The sequence below is a fragment of the Nicotiana sylvestris genome, chromosome 8 (genome assembly GCF_000393655.2).
Source record: "Nicotiana sylvestris chromosome 8, ASM39365v2, whole genome shotgun sequence".
Classification (NCBI taxonomy): Eukaryota; Viridiplantae; Streptophyta; class Magnoliopsida; order Solanales; family Solanaceae; genus Nicotiana; species Nicotiana sylvestris.
The window spans coordinates 2,586,735-2,603,400 of record NC_091064.1 but is presented as its reverse complement, the minus strand read 5'-3'; the positions used below and the strand labels follow the sequence as shown (position 1 = coordinate 2,603,400).

The window sequence follows — 16,666 nt, the reverse complement described above, 5'->3', positions numbered from 1 at the left end:
GGACTTTATTTATACACAGCTTGAAGTTGTCACATCACTTATTATATCAGTCCCCACATCTAAGCAATTGGTTGATGAAAATTTCCATGGAAACACAAAAGAGTGTCACGTGAAATTTTTATTGCCAATTTATACATTGCTTGTTCTGGAAAATTAGTTTGATCAGTGTTTGTTGTGTGTCTCTTTCTTATGGATTCAAGATTTGAATTTTATCGATTCTGAATTCTACTATGACTTTAAAGTGTTAATATTAGATTCTAAGTTTAAATTCGTACATATATAATGAATTTCTTGGCATATATAATTTTAAAAAACCTATTAAGTTCGACGGAAACTGTAAGTTGCCTTGTATCTCCGTCCCTGCTTACACGAGGTATAGAATATAGATTGAAAATAAATTCATGGAATGATTTTTCTATTAGCTATTGTTTTTTAATTTTCAAATGTGCTCCGATCCTACGCAATTCTTGAGTAAAGAGATTCGTTATTAATTACTTATTCGATTAATTACCACTCCACTAATTAGAAGTTAGAACAGTGATTTCTTATTTTCTAAAATGTTAAATATTTCGAAACATAGTCAGTTTGCCTAGAGCTGATGGTTTTTCCGAAACAGCGTCTTTACTCTCCGGGGTAGGGGTAAGGTCTGCGTACACTCTATCCTCCCCAGACCCCCTTGTGGGAACTCATTGGGTTGCTCTCCGGGGTAGGGGTAAGGTCTGCGTACATTCTATCCTCCCCAGACCCCCTGTGGAAACTCATCGGGTTGTTGTTGTAGTTAGTTTGCCTAATATTTGAGACTGAAAATTACTAGTCAATGTATTGAAAAGCCATCTTCACCTCTCACTAAACGAATAATCATCAACATATTATAATATCTCTTGTGGATTATCTGTTATAGTATATATCGGGAGAAATTCAAAATAGCCAAATTTCAAGTGGTCATTGAAAAATAGTCACAGTTTCAAAAGTAATCGAAATTTAACTGCTTTTTATGTAAAGATAAATTTGAACGAAAACACTGTTCAAAATCCGGAAAATATTCCAGTATAATATGTTGGACTTCCAGTATAATATGCTGGACTTCCAGCATGATATACCGGAGTTCCAGTATAATATACCGGTCCAGCATAATATGCTGAGTTCCAGTATAATATACCGGTCCAGCATAATATGCTGCAAGTTCATACACAGATACACCAATCTCCAGTATATTATGCTGGAACTTTCCGTGTTGCAGCAAAATAGTAGCTATTTTTCAATAACTTTACAAACGCTAACTATTTTTCAGTGACCAGTCCGAAAACTAGCTAGCCCGTGCTATTTTTACGTATATATCGGGCTAACAAAAAGGGGAGATCATTAGCACCTTTAGTTCTGTTATACAACAAATTAATTACATGAACAGCAAATGTAACACCTTTTAATATGTGTTATAATGTGTTAAATGTTCCTTCAAAAATCTTAATTACTTCATCAACTAACAAGAATTTTAATAAGTACCTTTGATACAAAAAAAATTATACCTAGTTAAGCTAGCTGATACATGAGGGCGAGAAAAAGACTGTCAAAAACTAATCACAAACTACCCTGTCATCTCTGGTCTCGGACTATTGACGTAAGAAGCCTACTTACATATTGCATCTCACAACATAGAAAGCTTAAACAAAATTGCAATATGGTGTTTTACAGACCAAAGAAACCCATTTCACTGGCTTTTTCCTTCTCAAATGTCTCAAAATATTGGTAGATGATTGTAACAGCCAACAGAATTCCTGTCCCTGAACCGATAGCGCCCATCAGATCAGCCAACACAGTCAACAGGCCAATGCACACGCCACCAAAGGCTGCAGCTGTTGGTATATAGCGGTTCAACTCCTTGTACAAATTTGATTCCCTATGCCCAGGCATTACCATTTGTTGTTCCTGGATATTTATATGAAAAGGATATTCAGTTAAAACAGGCTTTGCAAGTAGTCTCACGTATCAACTTTCACATTCAATGCAACCCAACTTAATGCAACTCTATTCTAGTACAATCGCTACTTGCACTCAATAGCATAAAGACATTTAACTGCTTTAACTGCTAAGCTACATCTCTTTAACTGCAACGACGAATGAAAAGATTGGAAGTCATGCAAGTTGCAACAGAAGAATAGTCATACCTTTAACTGCTTAGCCACATCTCTTGCTGATGACCCTGAAACTTCGATCCAAGTCTTTGAGAACAAGGCACATGCTGATAGCATGAATACAATGTAGAATATTGCATGGAAAGGATGCGCTACCATATCCGCCAAGCTGCAGTTAGGAGTAATAAGTGTAAGTAAGGTTTTGAAAAAGAAATTCCCATTGATTGAGGTCTTATTCAGAGAAGTTCCATCAACAAAGGCAATCACTTATATAGTGAAACAGAAAGATAAGTTACCTTGATGGTGCAGTAATATAATAGGCAAGACCACCGACAGGTACAGATTGACCAGAATATTCAGATTCTTTCCACTTGCCCAAGAGGTTCACGAGGAAATTGCCACTGTACTTCCTATACAGCAACTGGGAACATACAAATATATTCAGATGACGGTGATGTAAACAGCTTACGGAAGAAGGTAACCACTACCATTTGTTTAATGGTATATGCAAAACGTAATATACCTGGGAGATAAAGTAAACATTGGATACAAGTGCTGACTGTAAGATAATGGGCATATTGGAAGTGTAGAACAACTTAATTGGATATGAACCCTGCTGTCCACGAGCATTCTTTGACCTTACAGGCAAGACGACACGGAAGCCTTGGAGGTAGATAACAATAAGGAAGATCAAGACTGTGGCAAGCAAGTTTGTTACATTTGGAAGGTTCTGCCGATAGAATGCCTCACGAAGTGCACGGACCTTGTCAGTTCGAGTGATCAATAAATGGAATAAAGCTATAACAGCTCCTTCAAATTCAGCTCCACGCCCACTGTTGATTGTGGTTGGACTAAATGCTTTCCAGATGATGTTCTCACTAGCAAAGAAAGCAGAAATTTTTCAGAAAGCTAGAACAAGTTGCACCACCTGTAATTGAGAGGAGATAAGATCAGAAGCTTACCACATGTTGGTAGCTATAAAAAGTGAAATACCGGATCCCAAACCATATCCTTTTTGAAGAAGCTCGTCAAGGCAAATAACAATAATACCAGCAAACCAGAGTTGGATGATTATCAGTATAGCATTCCCAACCCCAAGTTGACTAACACTGCCGTACATGCCAGAGAGAACATATGCAACTGCTTCACCAATAGCTATGAGGATGCCCAATAACTTCTGTGCCCCGTTTCTGAAAATGAAAAGAATATATGAGTGATATCATGAAAGCACTGGGAGATTACACATAAGTAACTAATAAAGACTACATAGTTCCTGAAAACATTAGAAAGTAAAGCAACAAAAGGCATACAAACGGAATATACACACATGACTGGTTCATTGTGAGAAATGCAACTCCATGAACCAAAATGCAGAAAGACAAGCTTAAGACTTCACTTGATAAATTTGATGCGCTTAAGAAAGAGTTATCACCACTAAAGTGCACTTATCTGGTTATCCCAAAAACAGCTAGCACTTCTTTCTCCCTCTTTCTTCACTCTCTCACTCAGCAATGCAGACTAAGCAATAAATGGTAGTATCCATTGTCTATACTAGTATAAGGTGGGAATAACCAGCAGCAGACAGAGTACCGGTTGGATCTCTGGCTTAGTTCTTCTGAGCCATGAAGGATTGTCATGTCCTTTGGACCTCCAAATCCACTTGTTTCACTAGCAGATTTGAGGTTGTTGGGAATAACTAGGGGATTTGGCCTTTGCTTGGACGATGCTATTGGAGTAAGCTGTAGCATTGTGTAATTTCTCTGTACATGGAAGGGATAAATTGACATGGCTCATCTTGGCTACCATACACCATCCATGGTGAAAAAATATCATTCCAATCGTTTAATATTTCTGCAACCTATTATCAGCAATATGCCACAACTGGTGTTAACAGTTAACTGTTAAGACAACGACAAAAAGATAGATGGGAGCCTAGAGCTTAGGAAGTTCCAGAGGAGCACAGCTTTACTGGCTTAAATTAGCGTTGGGACTAAACATAACTTACGCAGAATCATGTTAGGATGGAAACCCTCTTGCCTAGATATGCCTCATAAACAAGGTTTGCCTAACATGATTTCCAAATGCATTATCCTGATAATATTTTTGCGTAATCAAGCTTAAAATATCAATGGACATCAATCAATCACACAGCTCAACTGGGACCAAAAGGAAGCAATATATGGGTGAGGATTTTGGCAAGCTAGGAGGATCCAACACGAAAACATATTGACTGAACTATGGAACTTACAAGAGTGCTCGGTCCTCACGTACATTGTTGTCAACTTCAATGATCTTTGACCCAGCTAAAAGTTGCATAACCAGTCCCGAAGTAACAATGGGGGTGATTCCTAGCTCCATCACAGTTCCACGATTTGAAGCAAGGATAACACGCATCCAATAGAATGGATCGGCACCAGTTGTGGAGTGTATGCCATACAAAGGTAACTGACTGCATACCAGGAAAATGAAGAGAGAAATCACAGTGTATAAAACCTTCTCTCTGAATGGAATTTTTCGATCAGCACTCTGCACTTCAGGCAGGAATGAAAGAAACGGACGAACGAGATGGAGCACTCTGAATCCGCCTCCCATCTTGTTTTCTACAACTTAACCTGCTGTTCCAAAATGTATATTCTTAGAAAGACTGAGTACTAATCGAGCACACAGAACACTCTACTAAAACAGGCACAAACACATATTTCAAATCAAAGAGTTCATGGAGTTGGATAATGGGAGGGCAACAACAGAGGGACACAAAGTTGAACATGTTGAATTCTATGAAGCATCTACTCTAAAAAAAATATTGTTACAAAAGCTCACTCATTTATTTATCAATATTGTAATACAACTTTCACTGCACCGGCCCGATTGGACAGGATAGTGAGATTCAAACTCCTGCTTGATACCCAATTGTGTGAACAATAACATCTAAAAGCTAACTAGCTAAATGTGACAGTTTTTCGAGGAGATGGTCATACAATTCAACAAAACAACTCGCTAACAAAACAAGGAAAGGAAATAAAGAACATTTGCATAGTAACAATGCTGCTGAAGATCAAAAAATGAAAATAAATTCGAACGAATTAGACACTAAAAAAAACAACTGTAATGTAAGGATTCATCATGAAATTAGCTAATTTTACCTACTGTCAGTCTATCGCAACCCTCCTCCTTTACCTGGGCTTGAGAGACATTACAAAAAAATTATAAAATAAAATAAAAATCGGAAAAAGTTTCTCAAATCAATCAGGACAAAAAGGAATTAAATCTAACACATCAACATGTAACATGCAGCAGATCTGAAAGAACAAGTAATTCCAGAAAATGCTTATTTACTTCTTTTTCATAAAACAAATTACCCTTCAGCTCACGAACTAAGCTATTCCAATCAATCAACTATATATCAATCCTAAATTAGTTTGCATCAACTATATAAATCATTTATATCAATTCGGTTCACTCGTAATTCAGAAATAAATCAAAATATTAAATTCGTGGCTAATTAACTAGAAAAAAACAAAAATTTGAAATGAATAAATGCAAATACTAATAATTTTGGAAGGTGAATAGAAGCATGAGGCTCACCAAATTGAAGATTTGTTGAAAATCTATGGATTTGAAGGAAGGAGAATGGAGAATTCTCCTTTTCAGATCTATAAAATAAATTAATATTAAAGCTGCGCCGTGTCGTCAACTAAAAATGAGGAACGAAGATTGATGACATGGAACTCTTGTAACGTATTGCATCCAATTATTCAATGACGCGTGTCTCGAGCTGTCAAGCTGACTGGATTTAGCTCAAATTAAAAGATTTTAGTTAAACACACAAGAGTCCTTTGGCAGGAGGTATTAGAAAAAAGGCGAAATACATACGGAGACACTTAAAGTTGGCACGATCTTTTATTTAGACACTTAAACTTAAGAGAGTTCCTATTAAGTACTTATACTATCCGAAACTTATTCTAATTGAGCACTTCTTGCTGAGTTGACACATAAAGTGAATTTCACCCGATATAGGCGCGTGAAGACCCAAGAAACAGATTTTTTTTTCTTTTTTCTTTTTTATTTCCTTCATCTTCTCCCTGAAAACCAAAACAGATCTGCGTCTCTTCACTGCCAGAATTCGGCAAGAGAAACCGGCGACCTCATCCTCCCCAAAAAACCAACGAGTTCCCCTCTTCTTCTCCCGTGTTGGTCAGAGAAAAGATTCCAAAACCCTAGGAAAACGATCTGGGTTCCAACGAGCTCCCCTCTTAACAAGAGTTCAATGTTCTTCAATTTTTGATTTTTTAATTTTTATTATTGGATTTTAATTTTTCTTGTAAATCCTGGATTTGATTTAAGGTTGGAGAAGTCAAGAGCAGTAGTCGCATCCCCTTGTTGTAGTGAACTGCAATTAAATGAAATCCACCATTAACGGGTCTTTAAAAAGCTTGAAGGTTTAAAATGGGTTACTTGATTTGATGAAAGTTTGGGAAATTAATATTGGAGTTGTCTTTTGGTCGTCGTGGGGAATGTTTAGCTGAAGTTATAACGAATTTGGTGGAGTTTCTCTTAAAAATTTGGATTAAAATCGTGCTTGGAACAAGAACATACATGAAAATTATGAAAACACCAAGACCACTAATTATTTTGTTTATTAAATAGATTTAACATAGTTTTTCCTTTTTTTTTACTCAAAATAATATATGTCCTTTTATCTTTCGCCACGTCAGCAGCGAGTGCATTTCACAAACTTTGTAAGTTTGGCTGATTGTCAAATAACTGCTCAATTGGAATAAGTTTCGGGTAGTATAAGTGCTCAATAGGGACTCTCTTAAGTTGAAGTGTCTAAATGAAAGATCATGCCAACTTTAAGTGTCTCCGTATGTATTCCGCCTAGAAAAAATAATGCAAGCATTACCTCTGTGCATTACTAATATCTCGTTTGATATATTTTTTCAACCTTTGTATAACTAATATACTTGTATTAGTTATACATTATACTTGGTATTATGCTATGTATAAGCAATGCATAAGAAACCATGATATTAGTAATGCAAGGGTTTTTAATGATTGCATAAACATGGGAAAAGACCTAATTGCCCCCATCAAATCCCTAATAAAATCCTTTCCCCATATTATTAGCAAACAAATTTCCTCTGTACGCTTTGGCCATGGAAAAGCACAATTAATTTTTATCTATAAAGTTAATTTTTATAGCTAAAGTTAAAAATTATGGAGGGTACTTTTGTAAACACCCTATTTTTAAAAAATTATGCAATGCTTTAATACACCAAACCAAACAGTGAATAAAAAATAATCTCAGCATAACTAATGCCAGCATTACTAATACACTCTATTCAGCATTATTGTTATACCTCCTACCAAACGACCCCTACGTGGGCTTTTGGACATAAGAATTGTAAAATTCCAAAAGAAAGTTAAAAAAAATTCAAGTGAAAAATGGTATTTGAAAATTGGAGTTGTGTTTGGACATGAATATAATTTTGAGTTATCTTTGAAGTTTTGTGAGTGATCTGAGTGAAAATTTAAAAAAACAGCTTTTTGGAGTTTTTCAAATTTTTGAAAAATTCCAAATTCATCTTCAAGTGAAAATTGAAAATTTTATGGCCAAATACTGATTTTGAAAAAAGTGAAAAAATTATTATGTCCAAACGGGCTCTTAATTGTATGAAGTACTATATAGTATAATATTGTTCTATTTTTCAAGCTACAATGAGTCCATTTGGCTCTGGTGATAAAAAGGAGGCAAGAGCTGGTAATAAACACGACGTGTTGAAAAACACTTTTAAGTATGAAAATATTATAAATAAACAATGTACGTTTTTGATATAATTATTGAAGCTATATTTAGCAATAGTTAAAATAAGTAAAATATCATTAAAGCTAGTATTTTACATGGAAAAGACGGACGACTAAAATGGAATTGTTTTAGGAAGGATATAATAGAAAGAAATTTTAGCTATATAATTGTACATATTTGGCCAAACTAAAATTCTTATAAGTGAAAAAGTTATAAGTTAGAGAGTAATCAAGGCTTTTGTGACCTTGTTTGCTCCCGATGACTCACATTTTGAAGAGTGCTCTTGCTAGTTTTTCTCTTTCCTTTCATTTTAATTTTTGATTGGAGAATTGAGCAACTTAAGTTTGGACATTCAAATTGCAATAAGTACAAAACACTAATGATTAAAGCTCAAACACAATTAAAGTACAGTAAATTAGAGTACAATAAGTGACTAAAACACATAATTATAGCCTACCATCAACACCCCACACTTAAATCATTGCTCGATCTCGAACAATCACACTACACTTTATATAAACACGACTTTTTCAAACAACTCTCTTAGGTTCATATGATTTATGAGGACAGAGCTTTGAAATTCTTGATGATCAATTACAACAGCATCTACAACTTGGTGCTGCATAGCTGCCAAGTTTAGAATAAAACAGATCTATTTAAATTCAGTAGTTGTCAATTGCTATCTTGAAAACCGTATAGTCAGGAACCTTTTCCAACTTTAAGAACTACATTTTTTTTCATTTTAACATTTTGGGAAATCTCATTCAGAATGCATCAGATAGTAGGATATGAGAAGGTTGAACTAATATGAATCTGCTTGGAGATGGCAGGTCTCTGTCCTGTCGAGTTATCAATATTATACTTCACTTGACATCAGTACATGTTGAAAATACTGTAACTGAGCACATCACCTCAGTTTACACAAGAATTGATGTGTCTTTGGGTACAGAATGTATAACGGATGAAGGAGACGCCACTTTTCGATTACTATAAGTGTGAACATTAAGGAATGTCTGCAACTTTACAAACAGTGGAGTATCAAAAATCATGCAGAAACAGGTTATGCATACAAGAAAATGGTCCAAACTGTACCCAAACAAACCATGAAAAACCGGTAATCTCTGAAGTTTCAAGAACTTCTGAGATTGAATCTGAATCTCTAAGTCTTCTTGAAAAATGATAGAATATTCCCTTGCTTAGGATCCTTATTTCCTGCTTTCTTGTTTCCTGCTTTACCTGGTTGATGCATAGGTGCAGTACTTCCCAGCGCGGGAGACTTCTTAGCCATAGGTGGTCTGAAACATACAAAATAATGTTAAAAGATTGCTAACCAGAGAGGAAGCGAAGAAACGATGATGACTAGGAAAGGCTCAAAAATGTAGAAGGTAGTAATTACGATTGAAATTATCACGTTAACAAGCAGAGATAATCTATCATCAAACCTAGAGGCTGATGGAGCCTATTTTCTACGGGTTCAACTGAATGTCTGAACCTAATATTTTTGACACGGAACATAGATATATAAGTGAAACAACAACAACCCAGTAAAATCCCACTAATGGGGTCTGGGGAAGGTATTGTATACACAGACCTTACCCCTACCCTGAAAGGGTAGAGAGACTGTTTCCGAAAGACCTTCGGCTCAATAGAACAAAAGGACAAAAGCAGAGAATATTAGTATCACCACAGAAATAATAAGAAAAAATATGAACATGAAATCCAGAAGAAAGATGCAAAGTAAAGCGATAGCTATTAAATACGCCGTGCATTGAAATAGTAAGACACAACAATGGCACTAGCTATCTTAGGTAAAAACCCTACCAGACTAGTCTCGCAAATGTATAAGTAAGACAAGACTCAACTACCTCCTAACCTACAACCTTAATACTCGACCTCCACAACTTCCTATCAAGTGTCATGTCCTCGGAAATTTGAAGCCTTGCCATATCAAGTCTGATCACCTCTCCCCAATACTTATTAGGCTACCCTCTACCTCTTCTTGTCCCCTCCACATCTAGCCGCTCGCACCTCCTTACTGGAACATCTGGACTTCTCCTCTGAACATGCCCGAACCATCTGGTCTCGCTTCCCGCATCTTGTCCTCAATGGGAGCCACTTGCACCTTCTCCCGAAAATCATTATTCTTAATCTTATCCATCCTAGTGTGCCCGCACATCCACCTTAGCGTCCTCATTTCTGCTACTCTCATCTTCTGGGTATGTGAGTTCTTAACAGGCCAACACTCAATCCCATACATCATTGCCGGTCTAACCACCGCTTTATAAAACTTACCTTTGAGAATCGGTGGCACTCTCTTGTCACACAAGACTCCAGATGCTAACCTCCACTTCATCCATCCTACCCCAATACGATGTGTGATATCCTCGTCGATCTCCCTCCCCCTGGATAATCGACCCAAGGTACTTGAAGCTTCCTCTACTTGGGATGACCTGTGATTCAAGCCTCACGTCCATGCCCACTTCCCTCGGCTCAGTGCTGAGCTTACACTCCAGGTATTCTGTCTTCGTCCTGCTCAGCTTGAAACCCTTAGACTCAAGAGCTTGTCTCCAAACCTCTAGCCTCTCGTTAAGACCGGCTCGCGACTCATCAATCAGAACTATGTCATCGGCTAATAGCATGCACCATGGCACCTCCCCTTGAATATGGTGCGTTAACGTGTCCATCACCAAGGCGAATAAGAACGGACTGAGTGCAGAACCTTGGTGTAACCCCATTACAATCGGAAAATGTTCAGAGAAATACTAAATTCTGAACCCATAATTTTGGAAGTGCAATGAATTCAGTTGAGAACTTTAAAGGTTGAACTGAGTAAGTTAAAATCCTAATCCTGAATCCGCCTCTACTCAAACCTTTGGCCAAGTTAATAAAAAATATATGGAATACTGTACAGACCCATTTCAAACATATCTTGGCTGATCCTAAGGCCAGAACAGTAATGTCACCCAATTGTTCATAAAAGGTGATGGTAACCACGTCTCAACATCATCTTAGCCGGAAAAATGAAGGAAAGCTTTTGTATGTTTGGCTAAGTAGCCTCAATGCTCTACAGGCCTCTCTAACACGCATATACTTTTAGTCAGACGTTAATGTCATTTCTATTAACATATAAGGACTTGAAATGTCCAACATTAGAGCAACCATGTGTATTATAGTGACATCAATAAAATGCCTGAACATGAATGTGTTCACCTGTCACCAGTACTATTAACTGGTTTGTTGTCAGCTTTCTTCATTGTATTACCGTCAACCTTTGCTTCTGCATCTTCACCCTCCCAAACAACTTCGGTCACTGAAGAGTGCACGCAAATGAATCAGTGCAGAGACAAAAATCTTTCGGTAGTTATACTAGCGCATTAAGGCATAGAATCTGGCTACTCTTGAGTAAAGAAATTAGTAGAGAGATCATCATATCTATGTGAAAGGAAATGAGCATGAATATTATGAAATAAGAGAATGTGCATTCAAGAATAAAAATTCCTTAAATGATAGAACAGGATCTGACAAAAAAATAAAAAACAAATATCAATGCAATCTTCTGCGATGAGTTAACTGCTTAGCTCACTAAGAATTGATATTTTATTCACTAGGAGCTTTCTTAAGACTGCTCTAAAAGGCCTGAAAAGCAGCAATTAGAGGGGTCAAGACTATACATAAGTTTTTCATAAAGAATCATGGATAAACATTATTGGATACATTTAATGTTTCATTATCTTAGATCATATAATGTTTCATTATCTTAGATCATAGGGTAACACATGTATAGTGAGGAAAGGTCGATTTTCACGTTCAACTTTCTTCCCTCCATGGCATGACCCTAACCCAAGTATCAAACTGTTATACTTAATTTAGACAACTGAATTTCAACATAAGTCATACCTTCTCTTCCACGTTCATCAATTTGTGTCTTCAATATTTTTCTCCTTTTAGGGGAAACTGGAGCAGCATCAGCCACTTCATCCTTTACAGTTGCATTCTTAAGAGTGGCATGTTCTGAAATCATCTCTGAAGAGGACAACTTAGACTTCTCCGATTCGCTGGTAGGTAAGGGTTCTCTTTCTCGCTCATGACTCTTGGTGCTAGCCTCCTTTGCCTTCTTGACTTCCTGCTTTTCCAGTTCTAGAGTACTAGGACTTTGTTTTGATCCTAAAATAAATTTCTGCTTTGGAGGATCAGGTGATGCTAGGTTGACGGCATCCTTGAATTCATCTTCTTCATCCGAAAAATCAAAAATTACCCTCCTCTTTCTATTTCCCTCACCATTTGATGTTCTCCTGACGCTGACTTGTTGATCATCATCATCACTGACCCTATCTTCTATTCCTTCCGGAGTACATATTTGAGCCGCATTACCTAAGTAAACATTTGTTCCAAAGGAAAGAAGTGGTCAGTCAAGGACCAGAACAAAACATAATACCAACTTCAATGACAAGCAACCAAACAGCCAAAGGGACAAACCAGCAGGATTTGGTGTGGCGTCACTGGTAGCAGCTGAAACACTGTCCGCTTTTGGCTTTGTGGATACACGACCCCACATATTAGCCAATGCCCCGCCATTTTTAGCAGAACTTTTGTCAGACTGAACTGCCTTCTTAGCAGCCGGCAGTTGAGCAACTTTGTCTTTTTCTGCAGCAAGCTTACTACCCTGTCCAGGACCTGATGTGCCACGACTCTCACTTTTGGCATCAACCACATGCGAAGATGGCACATTGGCACTAGGACTTGGTACCTGAACCTTTTTCTGCTCAGGTTGCGCTTGAGCAGTAGAGTTACTTTTACGAAGTCCTAATGCTCCACTTTTCACCTGAGGAACAGTAGCAGTGCTTGGAATTGTTCCTCCACCATTGCGCTTGACGAAAGGATTTGAAACTCCACAAAATCTGCAATACCAGTGACAATCAGAAAAGGAATCAACACCACCCACCACATGTGCATTCCACAACATGAATTGCCTAATCACTTTAAAATAATGAATGTTTGTCAAAATTCTTAATGATTTGCATATCAAGGAAGAGAAAAAATTATCCACTCTAAAATATAAGTCCTATACCTATTATCAAGCAAACAATTATCAACTGAGAGGGGCTGCCTAAAGAGCTCTTCAGCCTGGACAAATTCAGTATTCCAGAGGGCCACTGGATCCTTAGGGATGCAAGCTTGCACGCTATAGACCTGAACTGAGCAATCGTCCGATAATTCTTTCTTGGCTTCTGCATAGAAATTAGCCGGATTATCTTTGATAATAGTTGCAACAACTAGCCACGGCAACCAAAGCGCATGAATAACAGATAGGAATATATAAAACTTCACTTCTAGCATATTTCCATCAAAATGACACACTCATAAAAGCTTAATGAAAGGTAAAATGGCAATTCTAACATGCTAGCTTCAATTAGCCAAAGGTCAACTTCATAAGTGGATGAGGATAAGAAAGCTGCAAACAACTTATGTAACTAGGAATCATCTTAATGCATTCTTCATTCAGAATTGATATACTCAACCAGTTTTTGATGTCATGAAACTGGAAATAATGAAATGGATCAAGGGCGTGGATCTATCATCTTTCCAAGTGACGAACAAGAAACTTATAGTCTCAAATTCTTTATCTTTACTATTAGTTTCTTGCAGGATCAATAGACTCAAAATTACATACTTGCTAGAGCTGAACAGAATCTCCATCACCGTCCACACCAATAAAGCCCGAAATTAAAGCTTGTATCACTTATAGGGCGCTAGATGTATCAGAATGCAGATATTGTTATTAGCATGAGCTGAACCAAGTATTAAGCTTCTGAATATCTAACCATATATTACTGGTAACTAGTCAAAGTAAAAGAACCCGGTCAGAATAAAGAGAAATCTTAGTCTTCTAGGTAATATTATAAAGCTATGCTTCTTCTATGGAGAAAACCTTTTTTACTTAAAATAATTAACTGAGATTTCTAGTATGAAGCAGAGAACTGGCACCAAGAACATATACATCAGTCTTTAGAGAACTGGCACCAAGAACATACACATCAGTCTTTAGACATATGATAAAACAGAGAGGCAGCTAACAGGAATTTTGTATTTTTGTTCAGCTATCAGCCCCCAATACTGGCTTGAGAAAGTTTTGAAGTTGATATATCAGGAACATCCTCCATATGGTTCCAACTAAGGTGCTAACTTGGTAAGAGAATGAAAATAATAGTAAAAAATCGGAAAAGGGGGCAACGAGTTCAGCTCGCTCCAATGCAAAATGTATATAGCTAACGCCCGGTAAAACAAATTATTTTCATTACAAAGTGACATTTAAAAAGGACATCCAACCTGCGAGGTTAGGAGTAGAGACAAGTCTTATATGGTAGGTTGAGGGGCTAGTTTTCAACCAGCCAGACAAGCTATAGACTACCTCAAGACCATTTCCATGCTTTTCAACAAATTCCTGAAGCAACCTGTTATAAACAAGCAATTAGCCTTAGCATTACAAGATGGACAAACCAAAACATACCTTACAGAAGAATTCACTAAAAGCTCTCACCTCTTTGCAGAATCTGATGACACCAAAAAATTTCGACTCAGCCACTTGTATGAAACCTGCATCCCAATAAATATAGAAGTTTAGATGGTTACTGTTTATTGTTCCTTCACCCCCCCCCCCCAAACAAAAAAATATAAAAAGAAAAAAGACACGTCCTTTGACTTGGGTTAGTAAAAGGGCTACCAAGTCTTTGGTGACTTAGAAATTCTTTCATTTTGTAACTGAAATTGTGAAGTTAGTAAGTTACAATTCTAATTGAGCAGATTCATCTTGTAAATGATTCAATTTCATTTCAATCTGTATATATACAGTTACAAGAGGTACATTAGGGATTCCTTGAATGAAATATGACTTCTCTCTCCTCTCAAAAATTTCTTCTTCTTCTGCTAGAATTCTCGGATTCATTTCCTGATCTAGCTTCCATCTTCCTCGAGCTATAGCTCCTGGATTGTTCCTCATTCATTTGTTGTGTGTATGCATCATCCCAGATGCGGATCTAGGATCTGATCACTATGGGTTTGAGTTCAGGATTCTACCACACCCCATTTGATTTACTGGATTTGAAATCTATTAGTTGTACCTATTCAGTGGAACACAAATATAGGGTCCATAAGTTATCTTCCAGATCTGCCCTTGCATCAACACCCCCCCCCCCACAAACCCAACCAAAAACAAGGGGAGAGTGAATTATTAAGAATTGCTCCCATTCCCCCTGAAATTCTACAACTAAGCAAACAGAAAACTGTCTGAACCAAGAAATATGTGCTTCCTACATCAATGAAACTTAGCTTTATCTTTATTTTACTTTTTTTTCAAAATTAGCAAACAGAAAGCTTTCTGGACTAAAACGACTATGCTTTCTAAAACAATAAAAAATACTCCCTTTGTCCCAATTTCTGTTATATCCTTTTCTTTTTAGTTTATTCCAAAAGCATGATACTTTTCTTTAGAAATAATTTAACTTTAAGCTTCCCATTTTACCTTAATGAGATATTTATAGCCAATATAAATTTTTGTGACTTGTTTTAGACTAAAAGTTTCAAAAGTCTTACTTTCTACCTGAAACTCCATTGCATTCAAACTGTAGACACTGAAATTTTAACGGATCAAGCAAAATCCTAAATTCAAGACACAAGACGACTGTTGAAATCCTAGGAGTCTATTAGGGTTGCTTGGAGGCTACTCTACCAAAGCCCTAACTTGGGAGCTACTCTACCCTAATCCTAGGTCACTCCTATAAAAAGATTTATGTATCCTCTCAAAGAGGCATCTCAAAAATGGAGATCATATATCCCATAAATTTTGATGTGGCCGGGTAATTCTTGATATTCAAACACTTCAAGAAGATCCACAACATACTTCCATGGATATCAGATACATCCAAAGAGGTATGCATCATCCTACGTTCGAGAAACATGCTACTCCAGCTCTCGAATCATGGAAATAATCAGGAAAGAAGAATCAAGGGAACATACCCACATCATTTTATCAATAAAATTATGTTTCTTCATATTTATATTGTGGTTGCAATTTATTTTTGTATCACAAATAAATTTGATGCAAACACCAACAATGTCACATAAAGTGGGACGAAGAGAGTAGCTTCTTTTTTTTTTCAAAATCAGCAAGCAGAAAACTTTCTAAAACAACTAAGCTTTGTAAATCAATGGAAAATGGCATTTTCTAAATTATTTTAGTGAAATTAGCAAAAGTAAGGAGCTGGTGGGATAAAAAATCCCGTTCAACAGGTCACTTATTATGGCAATTAGAAAGATGAAAATTTGAAAACTTTATCTTAAATTACCGAAATGATAATTTAACAGTCAAGAAAAGGGAATATACTGAAACAAGCGAGAGAGTTTACCACTTGAAGTTTGTCTGATACAAGAGCTTGAATCTCGTCGAGGATGCCTAGGGTTTCCATATCATCCGCCATTTTCGGGTACGTCCAGTACGGGTCGGGTCAAATCTCACAGAGGAGAAACAGTATCCAAATTTCCCCCGTAAAGAGCACTCGATTTCCCGCCATTGCAAAGGACTTGGTGTTTTTATATTGGGGATAGGGAGGGTTGTGTTCTTTGGGAACTCACGTGCGCTTCACGTGCTTGGAGAAGTCTACCACTTGACAGCATATGTATTTGACATAAAATATTGGAACTTACGCAAATGTCCCATATAAATCTCAACTTT

The 16,666-nt window shown here is 37.0% G+C and overlaps 2 protein-coding genes across 4 annotated transcripts; both read right to left on the bottom strand.

The window, feature by feature from the left end:
• Nucleotides 1-1,396: 1,396 nt before the first annotated feature.
• LOC104220524 (uncharacterized) lies at nucleotides 1,397-5,834 on the bottom strand. Of its 2 annotated transcripts, none has more exons than XM_009771406.2 (7): nucleotides 5,718-5,834; nucleotides 4,381-4,744; nucleotides 3,095-3,322; nucleotides 2,656-3,010; nucleotides 2,429-2,553; nucleotides 2,166-2,301; nucleotides 1,397-1,926 (listed from the first exon to the last, which is right to left on the bottom strand). In XM_009771406.2, exons 2-7 carry the CDS (start codon nucleotides 4,722-4,724, stop codon nucleotides 1,687-1,689), a joined length of 1,428 nt encoding a protein of 475 aa, XP_009769708.1. In that variant the 5' UTR covers nucleotides 4,725-4,744; nucleotides 5,718-5,834; the 3' UTR covers nucleotides 1,397-1,686. The 2 variants fall into 2 exon arrangements, with proteins under 2 accessions (XP_009769708.1, XP_070009146.1); XM_070153045.1 differs by having other exon boundaries at nucleotides 4,381-4,747; nucleotides 5,718-5,824.
• Nucleotides 5,835-8,893: 3,059 nt separating this feature from the next.
• LOC104220525 (uncharacterized) lies at nucleotides 8,894-16,583 on the bottom strand. Of its 2 annotated transcripts, none has more exons than XM_009771409.2 (8): nucleotides 16,341-16,583; nucleotides 14,477-14,532; nucleotides 14,266-14,390; nucleotides 13,007-13,166; nucleotides 12,415-12,836; nucleotides 11,836-12,309; nucleotides 11,149-11,248; nucleotides 8,894-9,233 (listed from the first exon to the last, which is right to left on the bottom strand). In XM_009771409.2, the coding sequence occupies exons 1-8, from the start codon at nucleotides 16,410-16,412 to the stop codon at nucleotides 9,098-9,100; spliced, it is 1,545 nt and encodes a 514-aa protein (XP_009769711.1). In that variant the 5' UTR covers nucleotides 16,413-16,583; the 3' UTR covers nucleotides 8,894-9,097. The 2 variants fall into 2 exon arrangements, with proteins under 2 accessions (XP_009769711.1, XP_070008912.1); XM_070152811.1 differs by having other exon boundaries at nucleotides 13,007-13,163; nucleotides 16,341-16,538.
• Nucleotides 16,584-16,666: the final 83 nt, after the last annotated feature.

Bases quoted from the DNA above. Each gene is read 5' to 3' on its own strand.
- LOC104220524 (XM_009771406.2), bottom strand. From the start codon at position 4,724: ATGGGAGGCGGATTCAGAGTGCTCCATCTCGTTCGTCCGTTTCTTTCA. The intron at 3,011-3,094 runs GTAAGCTTCTGA...TTTCTTTGCTAG, and splicing joins TTTATAGCTACCAACATGTG to TGAGAACATCATCTGGAAAG. The intron at 1,927-2,165 runs GTATGACTATTC...ATAAATATCCAG, and splicing joins ATGTGGCTAAGCAGTTAAAG to GAACAACAAATGGTAATGCC.
- LOC104220525 (XM_009771409.2), bottom strand. From the start codon at position 16,412: ATGGCGGATGATATGGAAACCCTAGGCATCCTCGACGAGATTCAAGCT. The intron at 12,837-13,006 runs GTATAGGACTTA...CTGGTATTGCAG, and splicing joins AATTGTTTGCTTGATAATAG to ATTTTGTGGAGTTTCAAATC. The intron at 12,310-12,414 runs GTTTGTCCCTTT...ATGTTTACTTAG, and splicing joins CGCCACACCAAATCCTGCTG to GTAATGCGGCTCAAATATGT.